Here is an 18,321-nt window from a genome sequence, read left to right on the forward strand (position 1 = left end):
TCGTGTCTGATTTTCTTCAGCACTCTGGGCAGAAGTGGTATAGGCAGAAAGGGGTACAACAGACCGCAGCTCCACTCTCGATGAAAAGCATCTCTGAGCGAGTGCCGCCTTTAAAATTCCAAAGCGCAGAACTGATGACGTTGCGCGTTCTCTTCTGTGGCGAATAGATCTAACCAAGGCTCTCCCCACTGCTGAAAGATGCCTTGCGCCACGCCCGAGTTAAGATGCCATTCGTGATCCATCATGCACCGACGGCTGAGTTTGTCCGCCCTGGCGTTCAGGGAACCTGCAAGGTGTTGAACCACCAGGGTCACGCCCTGATGTTCCAGCCACTGCCAGAGGCGCAGATCCTCCTGGCATAGTGTCCACAACCTGTAGGAGAGTATGGTCTGCAATCCTATGGTCACCCCAGATTTTTGCTTTTTGCTTCTCTGGTTTACGACTTTCCCTGGGACAAAAGGTTTCCTGCCTTGGGAGGTGCTAGCACCACCCCAGACAGGATTTTGTGTATTGGGTAGGACAGGCCTGAAAGGAAGGAAACACACCTGGGGCACACAAGGTGCCCTGTGCATACACCGGCTCAAACAAGTTGCTGGGGCATTCCAGCCCCAGCTTTGGCGCGAAACCAGACAAAGGATAGGGGGTATAACCACCCCCCTTCCTGGTCCCACCCATAGGAGGGACCTAGTGATAGTACAGCCCCCTTTAGCAGGATAAAGGTAGGAGCTGGTCCCATTCCTAATTAGATTATCCTGAATTGAAACTTTACTAGGAGAAACTCTGGACTTCAACCTTCTGCTCCACAGAAGACTGAAGAAATCTCCCTTGTGGCCAAAGAGTGACCACCCTGCACAAGCAGGCACCATCAAGCGTTCCAGCGGTTCACTTTGTCGTCTTCCCTGGTGGATCCAGACTTCAGAGCCCGACGAGACCCGGTCTTCCAGACCTCTCCGATCTCAACTCACATCTGCAGCACAGCTGAGATCCGTGGGTGCGACGAGACACGTGGGACCGGCCATCTTGAAGAAACTGCACTTCGCTTCCAGCACGACTTCAGAGGCATCCTCGACAAAGTGCTTTGGGGATTGAGAAGCCCCAGCCCCGAGCAGCTCCTGCACAGAAGATCAGCCCTCCAGCATCCACGAGATCTGCGTGGGCCCCTTTTGCTTGATTGGTGCTCGACACGTTGTCTGGTCACTTGCCGGCTGGCTAGTGGCCTCCTAGACGACGATCCAGGAAATCCACACCGCTGGTTTGGTTGCTCCAGACTGGCCCCTGCTTCCCTGCAAAGGAGAAGCACCCCGGACCCTCCTGGTCCGCACCAGACGCCTTTTCCACTCACCGCGTGGGTTGCCTTTGCCAAGGCCTGTTGACGCCGAATCCGGAACCAACACAGCCGACAGAGAGAGCCTGCGTGGGACAGCTCATGCCTCCATCCTGGTCGTCGAAGACACCTCCTGGTCCACGTGGCTGCAGAGTCAAGCGTCCACTCTTCACCTGATCGCGACAACAGCATCTGGTTCCTTCCTGGTTCCACTCCAGTCACTGGCTAGTGACTTTGAACATTGTCCCTTCTGCTTTCAGGTCTTCATCTTCCTTGATCCACCCTTGGATTACTCCGGACAGCTTCCTCCTGGTCGCCTGCAGCATCTTCCTTCAAGGCTCCATAGACTTCAACGCGGAAACCCGACACACTTTGACACCTTTGCACCCGCAGCCCGTGGGTGAGGTAACAAGAGCATTTCAGTGCTCAAGGGTAGATTGACTCTCCTAGTGTCCAGATTTCCAGTCATTTTAGTCCTAGCTAGTCGGAACTGTCTAATACTTACCTTTTCGTAATTTGTACTGTCCATTGACTTTGTTACGCATCTCGCGTGTGAGTTCACACTCTGAACACGCGTCCAGTGGGCCTCCTATTACTTACCTAAAGTTAGGATAGTGTAGTCCCAGCGATCCTACAGCCTCTGGACAGCTCCATTCATTCTATCGACTTTCTCAACCCACTTACTTAGTATATGGTTTGACGTGCCCCTAGGGCACCATTGTAATTCGTGCAACTTAAACGTATTTTTCTTAACACCTTAGCTGCGGCGCAAATATCCCTCCCCAGTGCTGCGCTGTCCATTGGAACTAGTGCTGAATGGACGTCCAATGGTCGTGCGCAGCACTGGGGAGGTAGTGCTCCTGACGACCGTTGGCCGTCGGCAGCGCTTAAGAGGTTAAGAGTCTTGTCATGTGCTTAGCCCTCTGATCTCATAAAGAGTTCAGAGGTGTGTGTTATTAATAAATATATTGTTTATTTTCATAACAACCTGTGTGGTGTCATTTCACTTGGTATTCAAGGGGTTATATGTGGTAAACCAGCTGGCTTCACATGCCAAAAGAGTTTAGCCTAAGACTGCTTTGTCCATGCTACCATTAGGATAGCTGGTCTATTAGGTTGACTTACAACCAATCACCATAAGGGTTGTTTGGACTGATACAAGGTGATCACTAGAACTAGTGAGCATCATATATCAGGCCAACTTCTCACACAACCCCTCCCCGCCCTGTTTGTTGGAGTACCACATGGCGGTGGCGTTGTCCGTGAACACCTGCACTACACTCCCCCGGACAGATGGGAGGAATGCCTTCAGTGCAAGCCGGATCGCCCGCAGCCCCAGAAGGTTGATGTGGTGCCGGGACTCCGCCAGAGACCATAGGTCTCTGATCTTCGCCTCTCCCATGTGGCCCCCCAGCCCTGGAGGGACGCGTCAGTCACAACTACGTGGTCTGGTTGAGAGGGATCTGCCGCTGACCCAATCGCGGTTCGTGAGCCACCACTGCAACTGTCTTGCAGTGCCCTCCGAGATCAAGACATGGTCGGACAAGTTGCCCTGATGTTGTGCCCACTGGAACTTCAGGTCCCACTGCAGAGCCCACATCCACGACCTGGCGTGATGCACCAGAAGGATGCAGGAGGCAATCAGACCCAGCAGCCGTAGGGTCAACCGAACCGAAACTCAGGATAAAGGCTGAAAGATCGGAATCAGAGCCTGAATATGCCGAATCCGCTGTTCGGGAGGATAAACCCGAAACTGCGCTGAGTCCAGAACCACTCCGATGAAGAGGAGCTTTTGGGAGGGACTCAGGTGTGACTTCGGCACATTGATGGAGAACCCCAGCGAATGCAGGAGGTCGGCCTAGTCTGGAGGTGCGAGACGACTGCTTGGGTTGAGACCTCCTTCAACAACCAGTGGTCGAGATAGGGGAATACTGGAACCCCTGATCTGCGCAGATGAGCTGCGACCACCACCATCACTGTCGTGAACACCCGATGGGCACTGGTGAGGCAGAAGGGGAGCACAGTAAACTGAAAGTGCTTGTGAACCCCAGGTACCCCAAGTGGGCCGGTAGGCTGGGAATGTGGAAATAAGCGTCCTGCAGGTCCAAAGCTATCATCCAGTCTCCAGGGTCCAGGGCAGCCAAAACCTGAGCTAATGTCAGCATATTAAATATCTCCTTCCGGAGGAAGCCGTTGACGCTCCTGAGGTTCAAGATGGGGAGTAGGCCCCCTTTGCCCTTCTTAGGAATCAGAAAGTAGTGGGAGTAACAACCCCGCCCCACATCTGGGCCAGGAACGCGCTCTATGGCCCCCTTGGCCAAGAGGGCCGTAACCTCCTCCCGTAGAAGTTGCAAGTGATACCCCGACATGCGGTGGTACTGCCGTGGCATGGCTGGAGGGTTCGCTCCAAAGGGAGTTGCCCCTTCGGACAATTTGCAGCACCTACCTGTCCGAAGTGATGGTACGCCAGTGGAGCAGCTGATGGCGAACTCTGCCTTCCACTGGCGTGGAATGGGCCTGAAAGCTCGAACTAGGAAGGCTTTGAGGCAGATGCTGCGGGAGCGGATGAGGACTGACCGCTTTGAGGCTGGTTCTGCGGCCTGTGGCTGGACGAACGTGCGGTGGCGCCCTTTCCGTGGCCATGAAAGTAGCGAAAGGCAGAAGGTTGCTGGCCGTGGGCCAACAGGCCCAAGGACTTGTCCGTAGCCCTGAAGTCCTTGAACTGCTTCAGCGCGCTATCTGCCTTGTCGCCAAAAGAGGCGACGGCCATCAAAAGGCATGTCCATGAGAATGCTCTGGACATCCCCTGAAAAGTTTGTGGACCTCAGCCAGGCGAGATGACGAATCGCCACCGTCGTTGCCATCGCTCTACCTAGCGAGTCCGTGGTGTCAAGTCCACATCGGATGGAATACCGTGCTGCATCCCTCCCCTCAGCAAGAGCTTGAGCGAGCCGTGCCCTGGCCTCCTCCGGACTGGGGCAGTACGTCCGCCACCGTATCTCACAGAGAGTGGGTGTAACTGCTTCGCAACCGCAAACTGAGGGAGTAAAACAGTTTCTTGTCAAACTGTTCCATCCTTTTGGATTCCCGGTCGGGAAAGCGGTCTGGGACGTGGAGGCCTGGATAACCAGACTCTCCGGGGTGGGATGTACAGACAGAAAGCAGGGATTGCCCAGGGCTGGGCGGTGGCGCCAGGGCACGTTTCGATCCGCAGGAGGGACTGTGGTGGGCTTGGACCAAGTGCTCATCAGAACGTCAGTGAGGGCCTCATTAAACTGCAGCAGAGGCTCCAAAGAGCTTACTGGTGGTTGAAGCATCTAGGTGAGGAGGTTAGTCCTCACGGCCGCAGCAGGGAGCTCAAGGCCCAAGGCCGTGGACGACCTGCGCACCACAGAATAAGTAGCTCCCTCCTCCGTAGCCACGGAAGGAGGAGAGATAAAACCAGTGTCAGGCAAAGTGTCTAGACCACTGACCTCCCTTAGCTCATCTGCCCAGTCCTTATTTAACTGGCACTGCTGTGCCAGAGGGTCCTCAGACCCCTTCCAGTCCTCCCCTTTATCCATGTCCTGATAAACAGGCATAAATGATGGAGCAGGGTCATAAGCGAAGGGCTCACCCATCTATGTCGGAGATGGCGCCGGTCCAAAGTCGGACCCGGACTGGGGCTGAAACCAGGGACGGCTTGAAACTGGGAATCCCAACAGTCGACTCGAAAAAGACAAACAAAACTGTCCAAAAAGTTAGTCAAAAATGACTAAGGGTATGATCTGTGCTTGCTGACATGGAAAAAAGAAGAACTGACATTAGCGCGCGATGGCGGCGTCTAAGTACTCCGACGATGTCATCCTAGCGATCACAACGCCGACGATGGACGCGGAGCCGCAGATGTCGCCTACCGACGCGCAGGGGTACTGCTATCGAAAACTTTCCGGATCCAGTCTGATGCCTGGGGGTTATTCTAAGGTAAGGAATCAAACTAAAGTGTTTCTTTCAGATAGGCCAGATAGATGGGAGGCGACTGTCAGGAGCACACGTCCGGAATGTTCGGGGAACAAGTGCCCCTGACAACAGAAGAAGGGGAGGTCGAAGACCTCGGCGACAAGCAACTCGACTTACCAAGTGGGGAACGATGGCCCCGGACCCCAGCGGGCGACCGACGGCAGAACTGGACAGAAGAGGGACGTGCCGTTAATGAAGAGACCAGGGGACGAGACAACTCCGACCGGGACAGCCATGCCGAGAGAAGCTTCATACGACGCTCCCGCGAAGACTTCGGCTTCAGGCGTCGGAAGGCTTCGCAGTCCGTGGAGTCATGGTGCTCGCCCAGTCACCACATACAAATAAGATGCGGGTCCGTCGCGGACATCTGCCACGAACAGGAATTACAAGTTTTAAAGCCCAAAGGCATTGCACACTGTTCCTGATGCATAGCGTCAAAAAGGGGTCTGAAAACAGGCCAGAGGAACCCCTCACTCCTGATCGCGAAAAAGAAGGAAACTGATGTCCGCGTGCCGGGAGGGATTTATATGACCTCGCTGACGTCACATACGTGGACGACGTCAGGTTGGGTCGTGTGATGCCATCCCTCAGGCCCGCAGAGGTGCTGCTGCAAACAAATTCCGGATCCAGTCTGACGCCTGGGGATATTCTAAGTTAAGGAATCTGGGGCTAGATGTCTATCAGATCAACAGGGTGCACCTGTTGAAATAAAGGCATTTTTTGAGATAAGATGTCTTTTTTAGCGCATCTTGCGTGTATGTGATTGAAGAGAATGAAAAAGAGCGTTTTTTGAGCACCACAGCATATGTAGATCCCTGTTTAGGTATGGTTAGCAACCCAAAATCTTAGATGCCACTTCAATTATGCATTGGGTGGAATTCTGCAGGGCTAAAAAAATTGTCTTTCACATTCATGCTTTGGTGCACGCCCTTGTCACCTGTAGTTGTGAATGCCAACGTTGAACAGCTGAGCCAGAGACTCTGTTTAGGCAACAGGATGACTGATCTCTATGCTCACCCTAACACACAAAGGATACCAGTAAATTCACTGCCTGAGGAAGAATCCCAGTGAGAGGTTGCTTAGCAGTAGTTTGCTGATCTTTGGGATTTTTGGGAAATGGAAAAAACATACCTGATGGCAAGGAATCTCATACTTGCAAAAAGTGTTAGGCGATATTCAGATATCACATGAAGGCCTCCCATCCTGAGTACTAGGGACATTGTGGCACATTCCGGCTGGTATTAACCCCACCATTTAACAGCCATTATGAGTTTAACGCTGAGATGAGGAATAACATGCAAAAAACTGTATTAATATGCCATCTGCCACATGTTTTTCTAGATTCTTGGACCTTTCAGCAGGTGAAAAATCTGAGTAGAAAAACAAGTGGTTTTGCTAGGTGCATTTCGGCCATTCAACACAACTAGGAATTAGGTCCAAAGTGTGAACTTAAGGGAAAAAGAGGCTAAAAATCAGATAAGAACAAAATCTATGAAGCGCAGGAAGAATTCACTACTGTTTGCATTTGTGTAATCTTACAATACTGTGTGATGAGAATCAGGCTAACGAGGACACATAAAGAGCCATTCAGAGCAAATTAAGCATATTATAACAAGTAAGCGATTTCCAATGAAATACTGCAAGGATAACACTTGGCAACAAAACAATGTTAAGGAAAATAAATGTTGCAACCATCTGTTAGCAAGATACATTTTTATGCCTGCTGATTTTTTGTAAACACGAAAAGCAGCTGATTTTTATGGACATTTATCCCAACAGTAAACATATTTAAATATTTGTTTATCTCTTTTAGGTTGCCATAATACTGAAAAATGCTTCATGGCTTACCGCTTGCATATCATTGACTTCCTTCTGATATTTCGACACCATTTGATTAAACTTCTCTTTTTCTTGGTTCAGATCAAGCTGTAGTTTTTTATTCTCTTTCTCTTTTTTCCTTAAATCCTGTGAGCTAGCCTTCTTTTTGTCAAGTTTGAAGTCTTTCCGATTCATTATTTCAGCCAGTTTGTTCACAGCCTGGAATGCACATGCAAACAAGCACTGTGTTAATAAAGTGAAAAATAACTGGTTGAATGTCCAGGTATGACCTGCAAGCAAACAATCTCATATTAACTAATATTGTTTAAGGTGTTGTTGTGTTCTTAAAACTCTGCTGCTCTGTTAATTAAATTATGGACGAGAAAGTGGGTTAAAAAAGCACAAGGAGTGAGTGTTGAATGTTTATCATTTACATTTTAAAAGTGAACAACCCGGTGTGAGAAGTTGGCCTGATATATGATGCTCACTAGTTCTAGTGATCACCATGTATCAGTCCAAACAACCCTTATGGTGATTGGTTGTAAGTCAACCTTATAGACCAGCTATCCTAATGGTAGCATGGACAAAGCAGTCTTAGGCTAAACTCTTTTGGCATGTGAAGCCAGCTGTTTTACCACATATAACCCCTAGAATACCAGATGAAAGGACACCACACAGGTTGTTATGAAAATAAATAACATAATTTAATATATTGATAACTAACAAACACCTCTGAACTCTTTATGAGATCAGAGGGCTAAGCACATAACAAAACTCTTGAGAAAAATACAATAAGTCGCACAAATTACAATGGTGCCCTAGGGGCACGACAAACCATATACTAAGTAAATGGTATAAGTAGAACGATAGAAGAAATGATGATGCCCAGAGGCTGTAGAATTGCTGGGGCTACACTACCCTAACCTTTGGTAAGGAGCAGGAGGCCCACGGGACGCATGTGCAGTGTTAGAACACACATGCGGGTTTCAATGCAAAGTCAATGGGCATGAACAAATTACGAAATAGGTAAATAAGGACCGTTCCGACTGGTTGAGACTGAAACTACAGGATACCTGGACACTAGGAGAGTCAATCTACCTATGAGCACCGAAATGCTCTTGTTACCTCACCCACGGGCTGCGGGTGCATAGGTGTTAAAGTGTGTCGGGTTTCCGCGTTGAAGTCAATGGAGCCTTGAAGAAGGAAGATGTCCGGAGTGATCCAAGGGTGGATCGAGGAAGATGGAGACCTGAAAGCAGAGGGGACAATGTTCACAGTTACTAGCCAGTGACTGGAGTGGAACCAGGAAGGAACCAGATGATGTTGTCACGATCAGGTGAAGAGGTGACGCTTGACTCTGCTGCCACGTGGACCAGGACGTGTCTTCGACGACCAGGATGGAGGCACCAGCTGTCCCAAGCAGGCTCTCTCTGTCGGCGGTGTCTGTTCCGAGATCGGAGTCAACAGGCCTTGGCAAAGGCAACCCACGCGGTGAGTGAAGATGGCGTCTGGCGCGGACCAGGAGGGTCCGGGGTACTTCTCTTTTGGCCAGTCTGGAGCAACCAGACCAGCGGTGTAGATTTCAAGGTTCGTTGTCTAGGAGGCCACAAGTCAGCCGGCAAGTGACCAGACAACGCGTCGAGCAGCAACCAGGCAGAAGGGCCCCACGCAGATCTCGTGGAGGCTGGAGGGGTGGTCTTCAGTGCAGGAGCTGCTCGGGGCTGGGGCTTCTCAATCCCCAAAGCACTTTCTCCTCAGAGGTCGTGCTGAAAGCGAAGTGCAGTTCTTCAAATATGGCAGGTCCCACGTGTCTCGTCGCACCCACGGGTCTCAGCTGTGCTGCAGATGTGGGTAGAGGTCGGAAAGGTCTGGGAATCCGGGTCTCGTCGAGCTCTGAGGTCTAGTTCCGGCAGGAAGGACGACAAAGTTAACTGCTAGGACGCTTGATGGTGCCTGCAGATGCAGGGTGGTCACTCCTTGGCCACAAGGGAGATTTCTTCAGTCTTCTGTGGAGCAGAACGTCGAAGTCCAGAGTTTCTTCTTGTAAAGTTGATCAGGATAATTTAATTTGGAATGGGAACAGCTCCTACCTTTATTCTGCTAAAGGGGGCTGTACTAGTGACTAGGTCCCTCCCATGGGTGGGACCAGGAAGGGGAGTGGTTACACCCCCTATCCTTTGTCCGGTTTCGCGCCAGGGCTGGAGTGCCCCAGCCACTGGTTTGAACCGGGGTATGCACAGGGACACCTTGTGTGCCCCAGGTATATCTCATTCCTTTCAGCCCTGCCTATCTGGATACACAAAGTCCTGTCTGGGTTGGTTCTAGCACCTCCCAAGGCAGGAAATCCTTTGTCTAGGCCTCCGTTGCTGGAAGGACTCCCAGCAGCAGGAGGTTAGACTTGTGTCTGTGGCAGCAGCATCCATTTTGTGATGCTGGGGCTCGGGTTAACTTTAACCGGGGTTCTAGTTACATACATGTCTTATCCCTCTAGAAGGGTGGAATGCTACCCCTGTCGCCAGAACTGGTGAGGGGGTAGTATTCCAAAGCGTATGACACCTTACACAACATGTTTTGATAATGATATGCCAAAGTTAGCAATAACCGCGAGGATTATAATGCACTTAAGAGTATATGGTATAGTGTTATCGTGGAACAGCTATAAGGACTTGGTTCCGAAAGCTGCAGACAGGCTCAGCTCATGCTAGAGCTCCATCTCACAATTCCAAGCACTCTGCCTTCAGGATTGATAAGGCCTGCCATAGGAGTGACTTATAGGAGTATATTTGTCCACTTTGGTGTTAGATATAGGTATACTATAACAGCAAAGGGTGATTACACCACCTTGACCCAGCTGTGTTACCGGCCAGTTGTGTCTGTTTAGATGGCCAGCCAGGGGTGGCATAATACATGCTGCAGGCCCTGGTAGGCCTTGGGTACACTTATGCCCTGGGTACCTATGGTACACTGTAAAAGGACTTACAAGAGTGACCCAATACCAATTGGTATATGCACCTAAGGTACATGGTTGTCAATTTAGAGAGTGAAAAGCTAGGCTGTGGGTCTGATTAGCAGGCCCACAGCCAGGGAAAGTCGTAAACCAGTGAAGCAAAAAGCAAAAATCTGGGGTGACCATAGGATTGCAGACCCTACTCTCCTACACCCGGTATTGCATGCAGCGCTAGATTTAGTTACTCAATTACATACTCAAAGCAACTACACTGGAAGCGGGGCTAAAATAGGGCTCATGGTTGCTTTAGCCGTGCTGGTGCTTGTAATAAAGAACTAAGATAACTTCTTCTAATAGATTCATAATAAACTAAAACTGCAAGAACAGAAAAAAATAGAGCAGAATAGAGTGCACGGAGTTCTGTGCCTAAACCGGAACATATTGCAAAAGTGCCACTGAAATTGTTACTCTTCCCCAGGCATTGTGGTGTCAGCGCATAAAACGCTTACCAACTTTTATCTCATGGGTCATGCCAACAACTAGGACCGGGAGTGGTGTAGTCCTAAAACGGATTTTTGTGCTCTCAGAATGGAGTTGTCACTTATTCTACATAGATACATTTATATGAACATGCAGAAACATTATCTTAGGAATGACAGACAAAGATTGGCATCTCAAGGTTGTATATAAAGAATGCATAGGCAGAATAGAATAAACATGCCATCAGTAAGGTTAATCAGCAAAGCATATAATTCATAAGTACAAAGTACGCTGTACAGTTCTAAGTGGAATCCAACATAGATTTGTCTTCTAAAGGTTGGATAAGGGGGCTCTGCTGGTTAAAGAGATCCCCTTGTTTTTATAAGAATTTAGACAGACATTCATACAGTCTGTGAGAAAAAATGGTTCTCAGGATTTGCACCAACTGGGAACAAGCTAGAAGAAACATTTTACTACAAAATACATTCAAAGATTCTCTCAGTATAACAATACATTGAGTTTCAGTTGTTCTCCCAACTTTTAGCTGAATATTTGAAGAGATATAACATTTGAGCCAGAGACGGTTGGGTATGGCCTTAATTGAGTAGTGAGAAAGAAAATGAGTTACTTATCTGTAATTGTATTCCTCCAGTATTGGTATCTTGATTAGATTCACATGCTTGAATCATTCCCCTTAGTTGAAGTGGGAGTCCCATGGTATAATAGTAAAGCAGTATAGTATACTACACATGACCTAAAATGGCATGAAAGAACAAGTTACTTACCTTCGGTAACGATATATCTGTAAGAAACAGTAGTTAGTATTAGATTCCTTACCTTAGAATATCCCCAGGCGTCAGACTGGATCCGGAAATGTTTGCGTAGCAGTACCCTTGCGCGTCGGTAGGCGTCGTCCGCGGCTCCGCGTCCGTCGTCGAGGGCGCCGTAATGACGTCGTCTGAGTACTTAGACGCCGCCTCCGCGCGCTGACGTCAGTTCTTAGACACAGCTTTTCCGCACTAGAAACGCAGAGCCATGTTAAAAACCAACACTGGTGCCATTGAAACTAGGGCCGTGAAAGGGGATGACCTTAACCCTAGATATCGGTTCGCAGAACGGGGAGGATGGGTGGGGCGGTAAGGAATCTAATACTAACTACTGTTTCTTACAGATGTATCATTACCGAAGGTAAGTAACCAGTTCATCTGAAAGAAACAGGTTAGTATTAGATTCCTTACCTTAGAATAGATACCCCAGTAATACCAACCCCGGAGGTGGGTCTGCAAACCAATAATCACACCAGAAAGTCCTAGAGGACGGAACGGTCAAAGAAGCCATCCCTCCGGACTTGGCTGTCCATGCAGTAGTGTCTTGCAAACGTGTGCAGCGATGCCCACGTAGCTGCCTGACAGATGTCCTGCAGGGGGACTCCCGAGCCCAGTGGCCTGAGTGGAATGGGCTCTCAGCCCAACAGGAGGCTCCTTCTTCGACAAGGAGTAACAAGCCTTGATACACAAGACGACCCACCGAGAGATGGTCCGCTTGTGCACCGCCCATCCCTTCTTAGCGCCCACGTAACCAACAAAGAACTGGTTGTCCACCCGGAACTGGAGTGTGCGGTCCAGATAAAAGGAGAGCACACGTTTTGGGTCCAAACGGTGGAGCCTTTCTTCCTCTTTCGAGGGATGAGGAGGCGGAAAGAAGGTGGGCAAGGTGATGGACTGCCCGATGTGAAAGGCTGTAACCACCTTGGGCAGGAAAGAAGGACGAGTCCTCAGAACAAATTTGTCCGGATGGACAGAGAGGAAAGGAGGCTTAGAAGACAGAGCCTGGAGCTCACTCACTCTCCTGGCAGAGGTGATGGCAACCAGGAATGCAGTTTTAAGAGTCAGAAGACAAAGAGGACAGTTATGAAGTGGCTCAAAGGGAGAGCACATCAGATAAGTCAGTACAAGGTTCAAGTCCCACTGAGGCATCACAAAAGGGAACAGGAGGAAAATGTGTGTGATGCCCTTCAAGAATCTATTTACATCCGGGTACTTGAAAAGAGAAGGCTGATCAGGAAGCCTTAAGAAGGCTGAAATGGCCGAGAGATAGACTTTCTGGCGCTGACCCAATCGCCGTCCGTGAGCAACCATTGCAACTGTCATGCAGTGCCCTCCGAGATCAGGACGTGGCCAGAAAGGTTGGCCTGATGCTGTGCCCACTGAAATTTCAGGTCCCACTGCAGAGCTCGCATCCGCCAACTGACGAGAAGCACCAGTAGGATGCAGGAGGCCATCAGACCCAGCAGCCGCAGCATCAACCTGACCGAAATGCGGGATAAAGGCTGGAAGATCAGAATCAGAGCCTGAATATCCCGAACCCGCTGCTCGGGAGGGTAAACCCGAAACTGCGCCAAGTCCAGAACCACTCAGATGAAGAGGAGCTTCTGAAAGGAAATCAGGTGCGACTTCGGGACGTTGATCGAGAACCCAAGCAAATGCAGGAGGTTGGCCGTAGTCTGGAGGTGGGAGACGACTGTCTGAGGCGCGCCCGCCTTCAACAACCAGTCGTCGAGATAGGGGAAGACTGGAACCCCTGATCCGCGCAGATGAGCTCCGACCACAGCCATCACTTTCGTGAACACCCGAGGGGCAATGGTTAGGCAGAAGGGGAGCACGGTAAACTGAAAGTGCTCGTGGCCTACCTTGAACCGTAGGTAGTGCTGGTGGGCCGGCAGGACGGGGATGTCGAAATATGCGTCCTGCAAGTCCAACGCTACCATCCAGTCTCCAGGGTCTAGGGCAGCTTGGACCTGAGCTAACGTCAGCATCTTGAACTTCTTCCGGAGGAAGCCGTTGACGGTCAGTAAGTCCATGATAGGGCATAAGCCTCCTTTGCCCTTATTGGGTACCAGAAAGTAATAGGAGTAGCAACCACGTCCTATTTCTGGCCCAGGAACGCGCTCAATGGCCCCCTTGACCAAGAGGGCCATAACTTCCTCTTGCAGAAGTTGCAAGTGATCCCCCGACATGCTGTCGTACTGCGGTGGCATGGCTGAAGGGGTCACCTCGAAGGGGAGGGAGTAGCCCCTTCGGACCATTTGCAGCACCCACCTGTCCCAAGTGATGGTATGCCAGTGGATGAGGTGATGACGGAACTTGCCCCCCACTGACGTCAAATGGGCCATAAAGCTCGGACTAGGAAGACTTTGAGGCAGATGCTGCAGGAGTGGATGTGGACTGACCAGGCCTCTGTCCCCCTGCACCGCCACAGCGGTTCCCACATCCACGACAGCGCTGAGGTTTGTTCTGCGGCCTGTGGCTGAACGAACGAGTGGGGGCACCCCTTCTTTGGCCACGTAAGGGGCAAAAAGCAGAAGTCTGATGGCACTGGCCCAACAGGTCCATGGACTTGGCTGTAGCCCTGGAGTCCTTGAAACGCTCAAGCCCACTATCTGCTTTATCGCCAAAAAGGCAACAGCCATTGCAGGGCATGTCCATGAGCGTGGACTGGACATCCCCTGAAAAATTGGCGGACCTCAGCAAGGCGTGGCGACGGATAGCCACCGTCGTGGAAATCGCTCTGCCCAGCGAGTCCGTGGTATCTAGTCGACACATGATTGAATAACGTGCTGCATACCGCCCCTCAGCAAATGCTTGGGCAAAACGTGCCTGGACCTCCTCCGGACACTGGGGCAGCACGTCCGCATCCGTGTCCCACAAGGAGTGGGTGTAACAGCCCAAAAGGCAAGTGGTGTTGATAGACTGCAAACCCAAACTCAGTAAGAAGAACAGTTTTTTACCAAACTGGTCAAATCTTTTGGATTCCCGATCTGGAGGAGCAGTCGGGAACGCGGTCTGGGACGTAGAGACCTGGATCACCAGGCTCTAAGGGGTAGGGTGAACGGACAGAAAGCAGGGGTCGCCCGGAGCCGGGCGGTGGTGGTGTCGTGCCACGTTCCGATCCACAGGGGGCACTGTGGAGGGCTTGGACCAAGTGCCCATCAGAACGTCCGTGAGGGCTTCATTGAAGGACAGCATAGGCTTCGAAGAGCTTACTGGCAGTTAAAACAGCTCGGTGAGGAGATTAGTCCTCACGGCCGCAGCAGGGAGCTCAAGAGCCAAAGCCTTAGCTGCCCTGCGCAACACCACACCATAGGTAGCACCCTCCTCCGTAGCCACAGAGGGAGGAGAGATGAACCCAGTGTAAGGCGATGCATCCAGATCATTGGCCTCCCCCAGCTCATCTGCCCAGTTCTGACTTAATTGGCACTGCTGTGCCAGAGGGTCCTCAGACCCCTCCAATCCTCCCCCTCATCCTTGTGCTGATTAACAGGCAGAAATGACGGAGCCGGGTCATAGATGAATTGTTCAGCCACCGATGCTGGAGACGGTGGCAAGCGGTGCCGCTCCAACGTTGGACCCGGATAGGGGCTGAAACTGGGGACGGCGGCGTCCTAAGACTGAGCCAGGAGCGACACCATTGGGGTCGGCGCCAGCGGAGGAGTCGTGAGGTCAACTGGCGTCAACCAGGATCCAGGCCTGGATCCCCCGGGGACCTTCCGGCGTTGGGACCAAAGACTGCGCCGGGGCCTAAGCACCCCACGGCGCCAGGGCCGACAGAGGGAAGTGAATCCTCATGGCCACGAGGAAATCACTTATCTCCTCCGGGGTCGCATGGCATGCAGCCCAGGGCCCGGAGGGTATGGGGCCGGATGAGATGCCTGCGGCTCTAGCGGAGCCGCACGGGTGGTGTCACCCGAACCCTCAGCCACGTTACGCGACCGGCGAGGGGAGTCAGAAGAGAGATGTCGCCTCTTCGACTTCTTTTTAGAGTGCCTCTGCTTACCCGATGAACGGTGTCGGCTCCGGCTCCGCGACCGGTCCCTCGACTTCCTCCTCGACCGTGAGCGGCGCGGAGCCGACTGCTGGATCTCGAGGAGCTTACGGGACAGCCTAGCTTTCGAGGTCAAGGCCCGGCAGTCGGCGTGGTCGGCCCCGAGGCAGTGGGGGTCCGTCACCGACATCAGGCAGTGACAGGCATCACAAGGCTTGAATCCAGGCATCCCTGCTGGCACCAGGAGTCGATATCAACTCGAAAAGAAGAGCCAAAATAGCCAAATGTTAGTCAAAAATTGACTAGGGTACTAGCCTTTCCCGGATCTGAGCTTGCGGGTGCTGAAAAAAAAAAAAAAAGAACTGACTGTGAGAAGTTGGCCTGATATATGATGCTCACTAGTTCTAGTGATCAGCTTGTATAAGTCCAAACAACCCTTATGGTGATTGGTTGTAAGTCAACCTTATAGACCAGCTATCCTAATGGTAGCATGGACAAAGCAGTCTTAGGCTAAATTCTTTCGGCATGTGAAGCCAGCTGTTTTACCACATATAACCCCTTGAATACCAAATGAAAGGACACCACACAGGTAGTTATGAAAATAAACAATATATTTATTAACTAACATACACCTCTGAACTCTTTATGAGGTCAGAGGGCTAAGCACATGACAAGACTCTTAAGAAAAATACGTTAAGTTGCACGAGTTACAATGTTGCCCTAGGGGCGCAACAAACCATATACTAAACACGTGGTATAAGGAAGTAGACTGTGAATCTGGACACTAGGAGAGTCAATCTACCCTTGAGCACCAAAATGCTCTTGTTACCTCACCCACGGGCTGCGGGTGTATAGGCGCGAAGTCGTGTCGGGTTTCTGCGTTGAAGTCTATGAAGCCTGGAAGAAAAGATGCTGCAAGCGACCAGGAGGAAGATGTCCGGTGTGATCCAAGGGTGGATCAAGGAAGCTGAAGACCTGAAAACAGAGGGGACAATGTTCAAAGTCACTAGCCAGCGACTGGAGTGGAACCAGGAAGGAACCAGATGCTGTTGTCGCGATCAGGTGAAGAGTGGACGCTGGACTCTGCAGCCACGTGGACCAGGAGGTGTCTTCGACGACCAGGATGGAGGTACGAGCTGTCCCACGCAGGCTCTCGCTGTCAGCAGTGTTGGTTCTGGATTCGGTGTCAACAGGCCTTGGCAAAGGCAACCCACGCGGTGAGTGAAAAAGGCGTCTGGTGCGGACCAGGAGGGTCTGGGGTATTTCTCTTTTGGAAGGAAGCAAGGGCCAGTCTGGAGCAACCAGACCAGCAGTGTTGATGTCGTGGATCGTCGTCTAGGAGGCCACTAGCCAGCCGGCAAGTGACCAGACAATGCGTCGAGCAGCAATCAAGCAAAAGGGCCCCATGCAGATCTCGTGGATGCTGGAGGGCTGATCTTCTGTGCAGGTGCTGCTCGGGGCTGGGGCTTCTCTATCCCCAAAGCACTTTGTAGAGGATACCTCAGAAGTCGTGCTGGAAGCGAAGTGCAGTTTGTTCAAGATGGCCGGTCCCACGTGTCTCGTCGCGCCCACGGATCTCAGCTGTGCTGCAGATGTAGGTTGAGGTCGGAGAGGTCTGGAAGTCCAGGTCTCGTCGGGCTCTGAAGTCTGGATCCACTCGGGAAGACGACAAAGTGAACCGCTGGAACGCTTGATGGTGCCTGCTTGTGCAGGGTGGTCACTCCTTGGCCACAAGGGAGATTTCTTCAGTCTTATGTGGAGCAGAACGTCGAAGTCCAGAGTTTCTTCTTGTAAAGTTGTTCAGGAATAATTTAACTTGGAATGGGACCATCTCCTACCTTTATTCTGCTAAAGGGGGCTGTACTATCACTAGGTCCCGCCTATGGGTGGGACCAGGAAGGGGGGTGGTTACACCCCCTATCCTTTGTCCGGTTCCATGCCAGAGCTGGGGCTGGAGTGCCCCAGCAACTGGTTTGAGCCAGTGTATGCACAGGGCACCTTGTGTGCCCCAGGCATGTCTCATTCCTTTCAGGCCTGTCCTACCCAATACACAAAATCCTGTCTGGGGTGGTGCTAGCACCTCCCAAGGCAGGAAGCCCTTTGTCCAGGCCTCCCTCGCTAGAAGGACTCCCAGCAGCCGGAGGTCCGACTTGAGTCTGTGGTGGCAGCATCCATTTTGTGATGCTGGGGCTCGAGTTAAATTTGACCGGGGTTCACAGTTACATACATGTTGTGTCCCTCTAAAAGGGTGGAATGCTACCCCGTCGCCAGAATTGGCGAGGGGGTAGTATTCCAATTCGTATGACACCTTACTCGACATGTTCTGATAATGCTATGCCAAAGTTAGCAATAACAGCGAGGATTATAATGCACTTAAGAGTATACCATGTAAACGGCTAAAGTACTTGGTTCCGAAAGCTGCAGACAGGCTCAGCTCACGATAGAGCACCATCTCACATCATTCCAAGCACTCTGCCTCCAGGATTGTAAAGGCCTGCCATAGGAGTGACTTATAGGAGTATATGTGTCCATTTTAGGTTTAGATATATGTATACTATATCTAAAGCAAAGGGTGATTACACCACCTTGCCCCAGCTGATTGATCAGCCAGTTGTGTCAGATTTGAATGGCCAGCCAGGGGTGGCATAATACATGCTGTAGCCCCTGGTAGGTCCTGAGTGCACCTATGCCCAGGGTACCTAAGGTACACTGTACAGGGGCAGATAAGGTGACCCAGTATCCAATTAGATATGTACCTAAGGTACATGGAGTCCATTTTAACAGAGAGAGCAGGAAGCCTGGGGACCTGAATAGCAGGATCCCAGGCCAACTAAGTCGAAAACCAGCAAAACACTAGGCAAAAAGTTGGCGGTAACTATAGTCAGATATCCACCTTCCTACACAGACGTCAGCGCGCGAGGGCGGCGTCTAA

At 51.2% G+C, this 18,321-nt stretch overlaps 1 protein-coding gene across 1 annotated transcript in view; it reads right to left on the reverse strand.

The window, feature by feature from the left end:
* Nucleotides 1-18,321, reverse strand: part of ROCK1 (Rho associated coiled-coil containing protein kinase 1) — a 2,273,505-nt gene that overhangs the window by 446,824 nt on the left and 1,808,360 nt on the right. Inside the window, exon 26 of the mRNA XM_086965620.1 lies at nucleotides 7,172-7,360. Coding sequence (XP_086821746.1) covers nucleotides 7,172-7,360 — 189 coding nt within the window. The remainder of the gene's footprint in view (nucleotides 1-7,171; nucleotides 7,361-18,321) is intronic.

The sequence above is a fragment of the Lissotriton vulgaris genome, chromosome 4_1 (assembly GCF_964263255.1).
Source record: "Lissotriton vulgaris chromosome 4_1, aLisVul1.2, whole genome shotgun sequence".
In the NCBI taxonomy this organism is placed as follows: Eukaryota; Metazoa; Chordata; class Amphibia; order Caudata; family Salamandridae; genus Lissotriton; species Lissotriton vulgaris.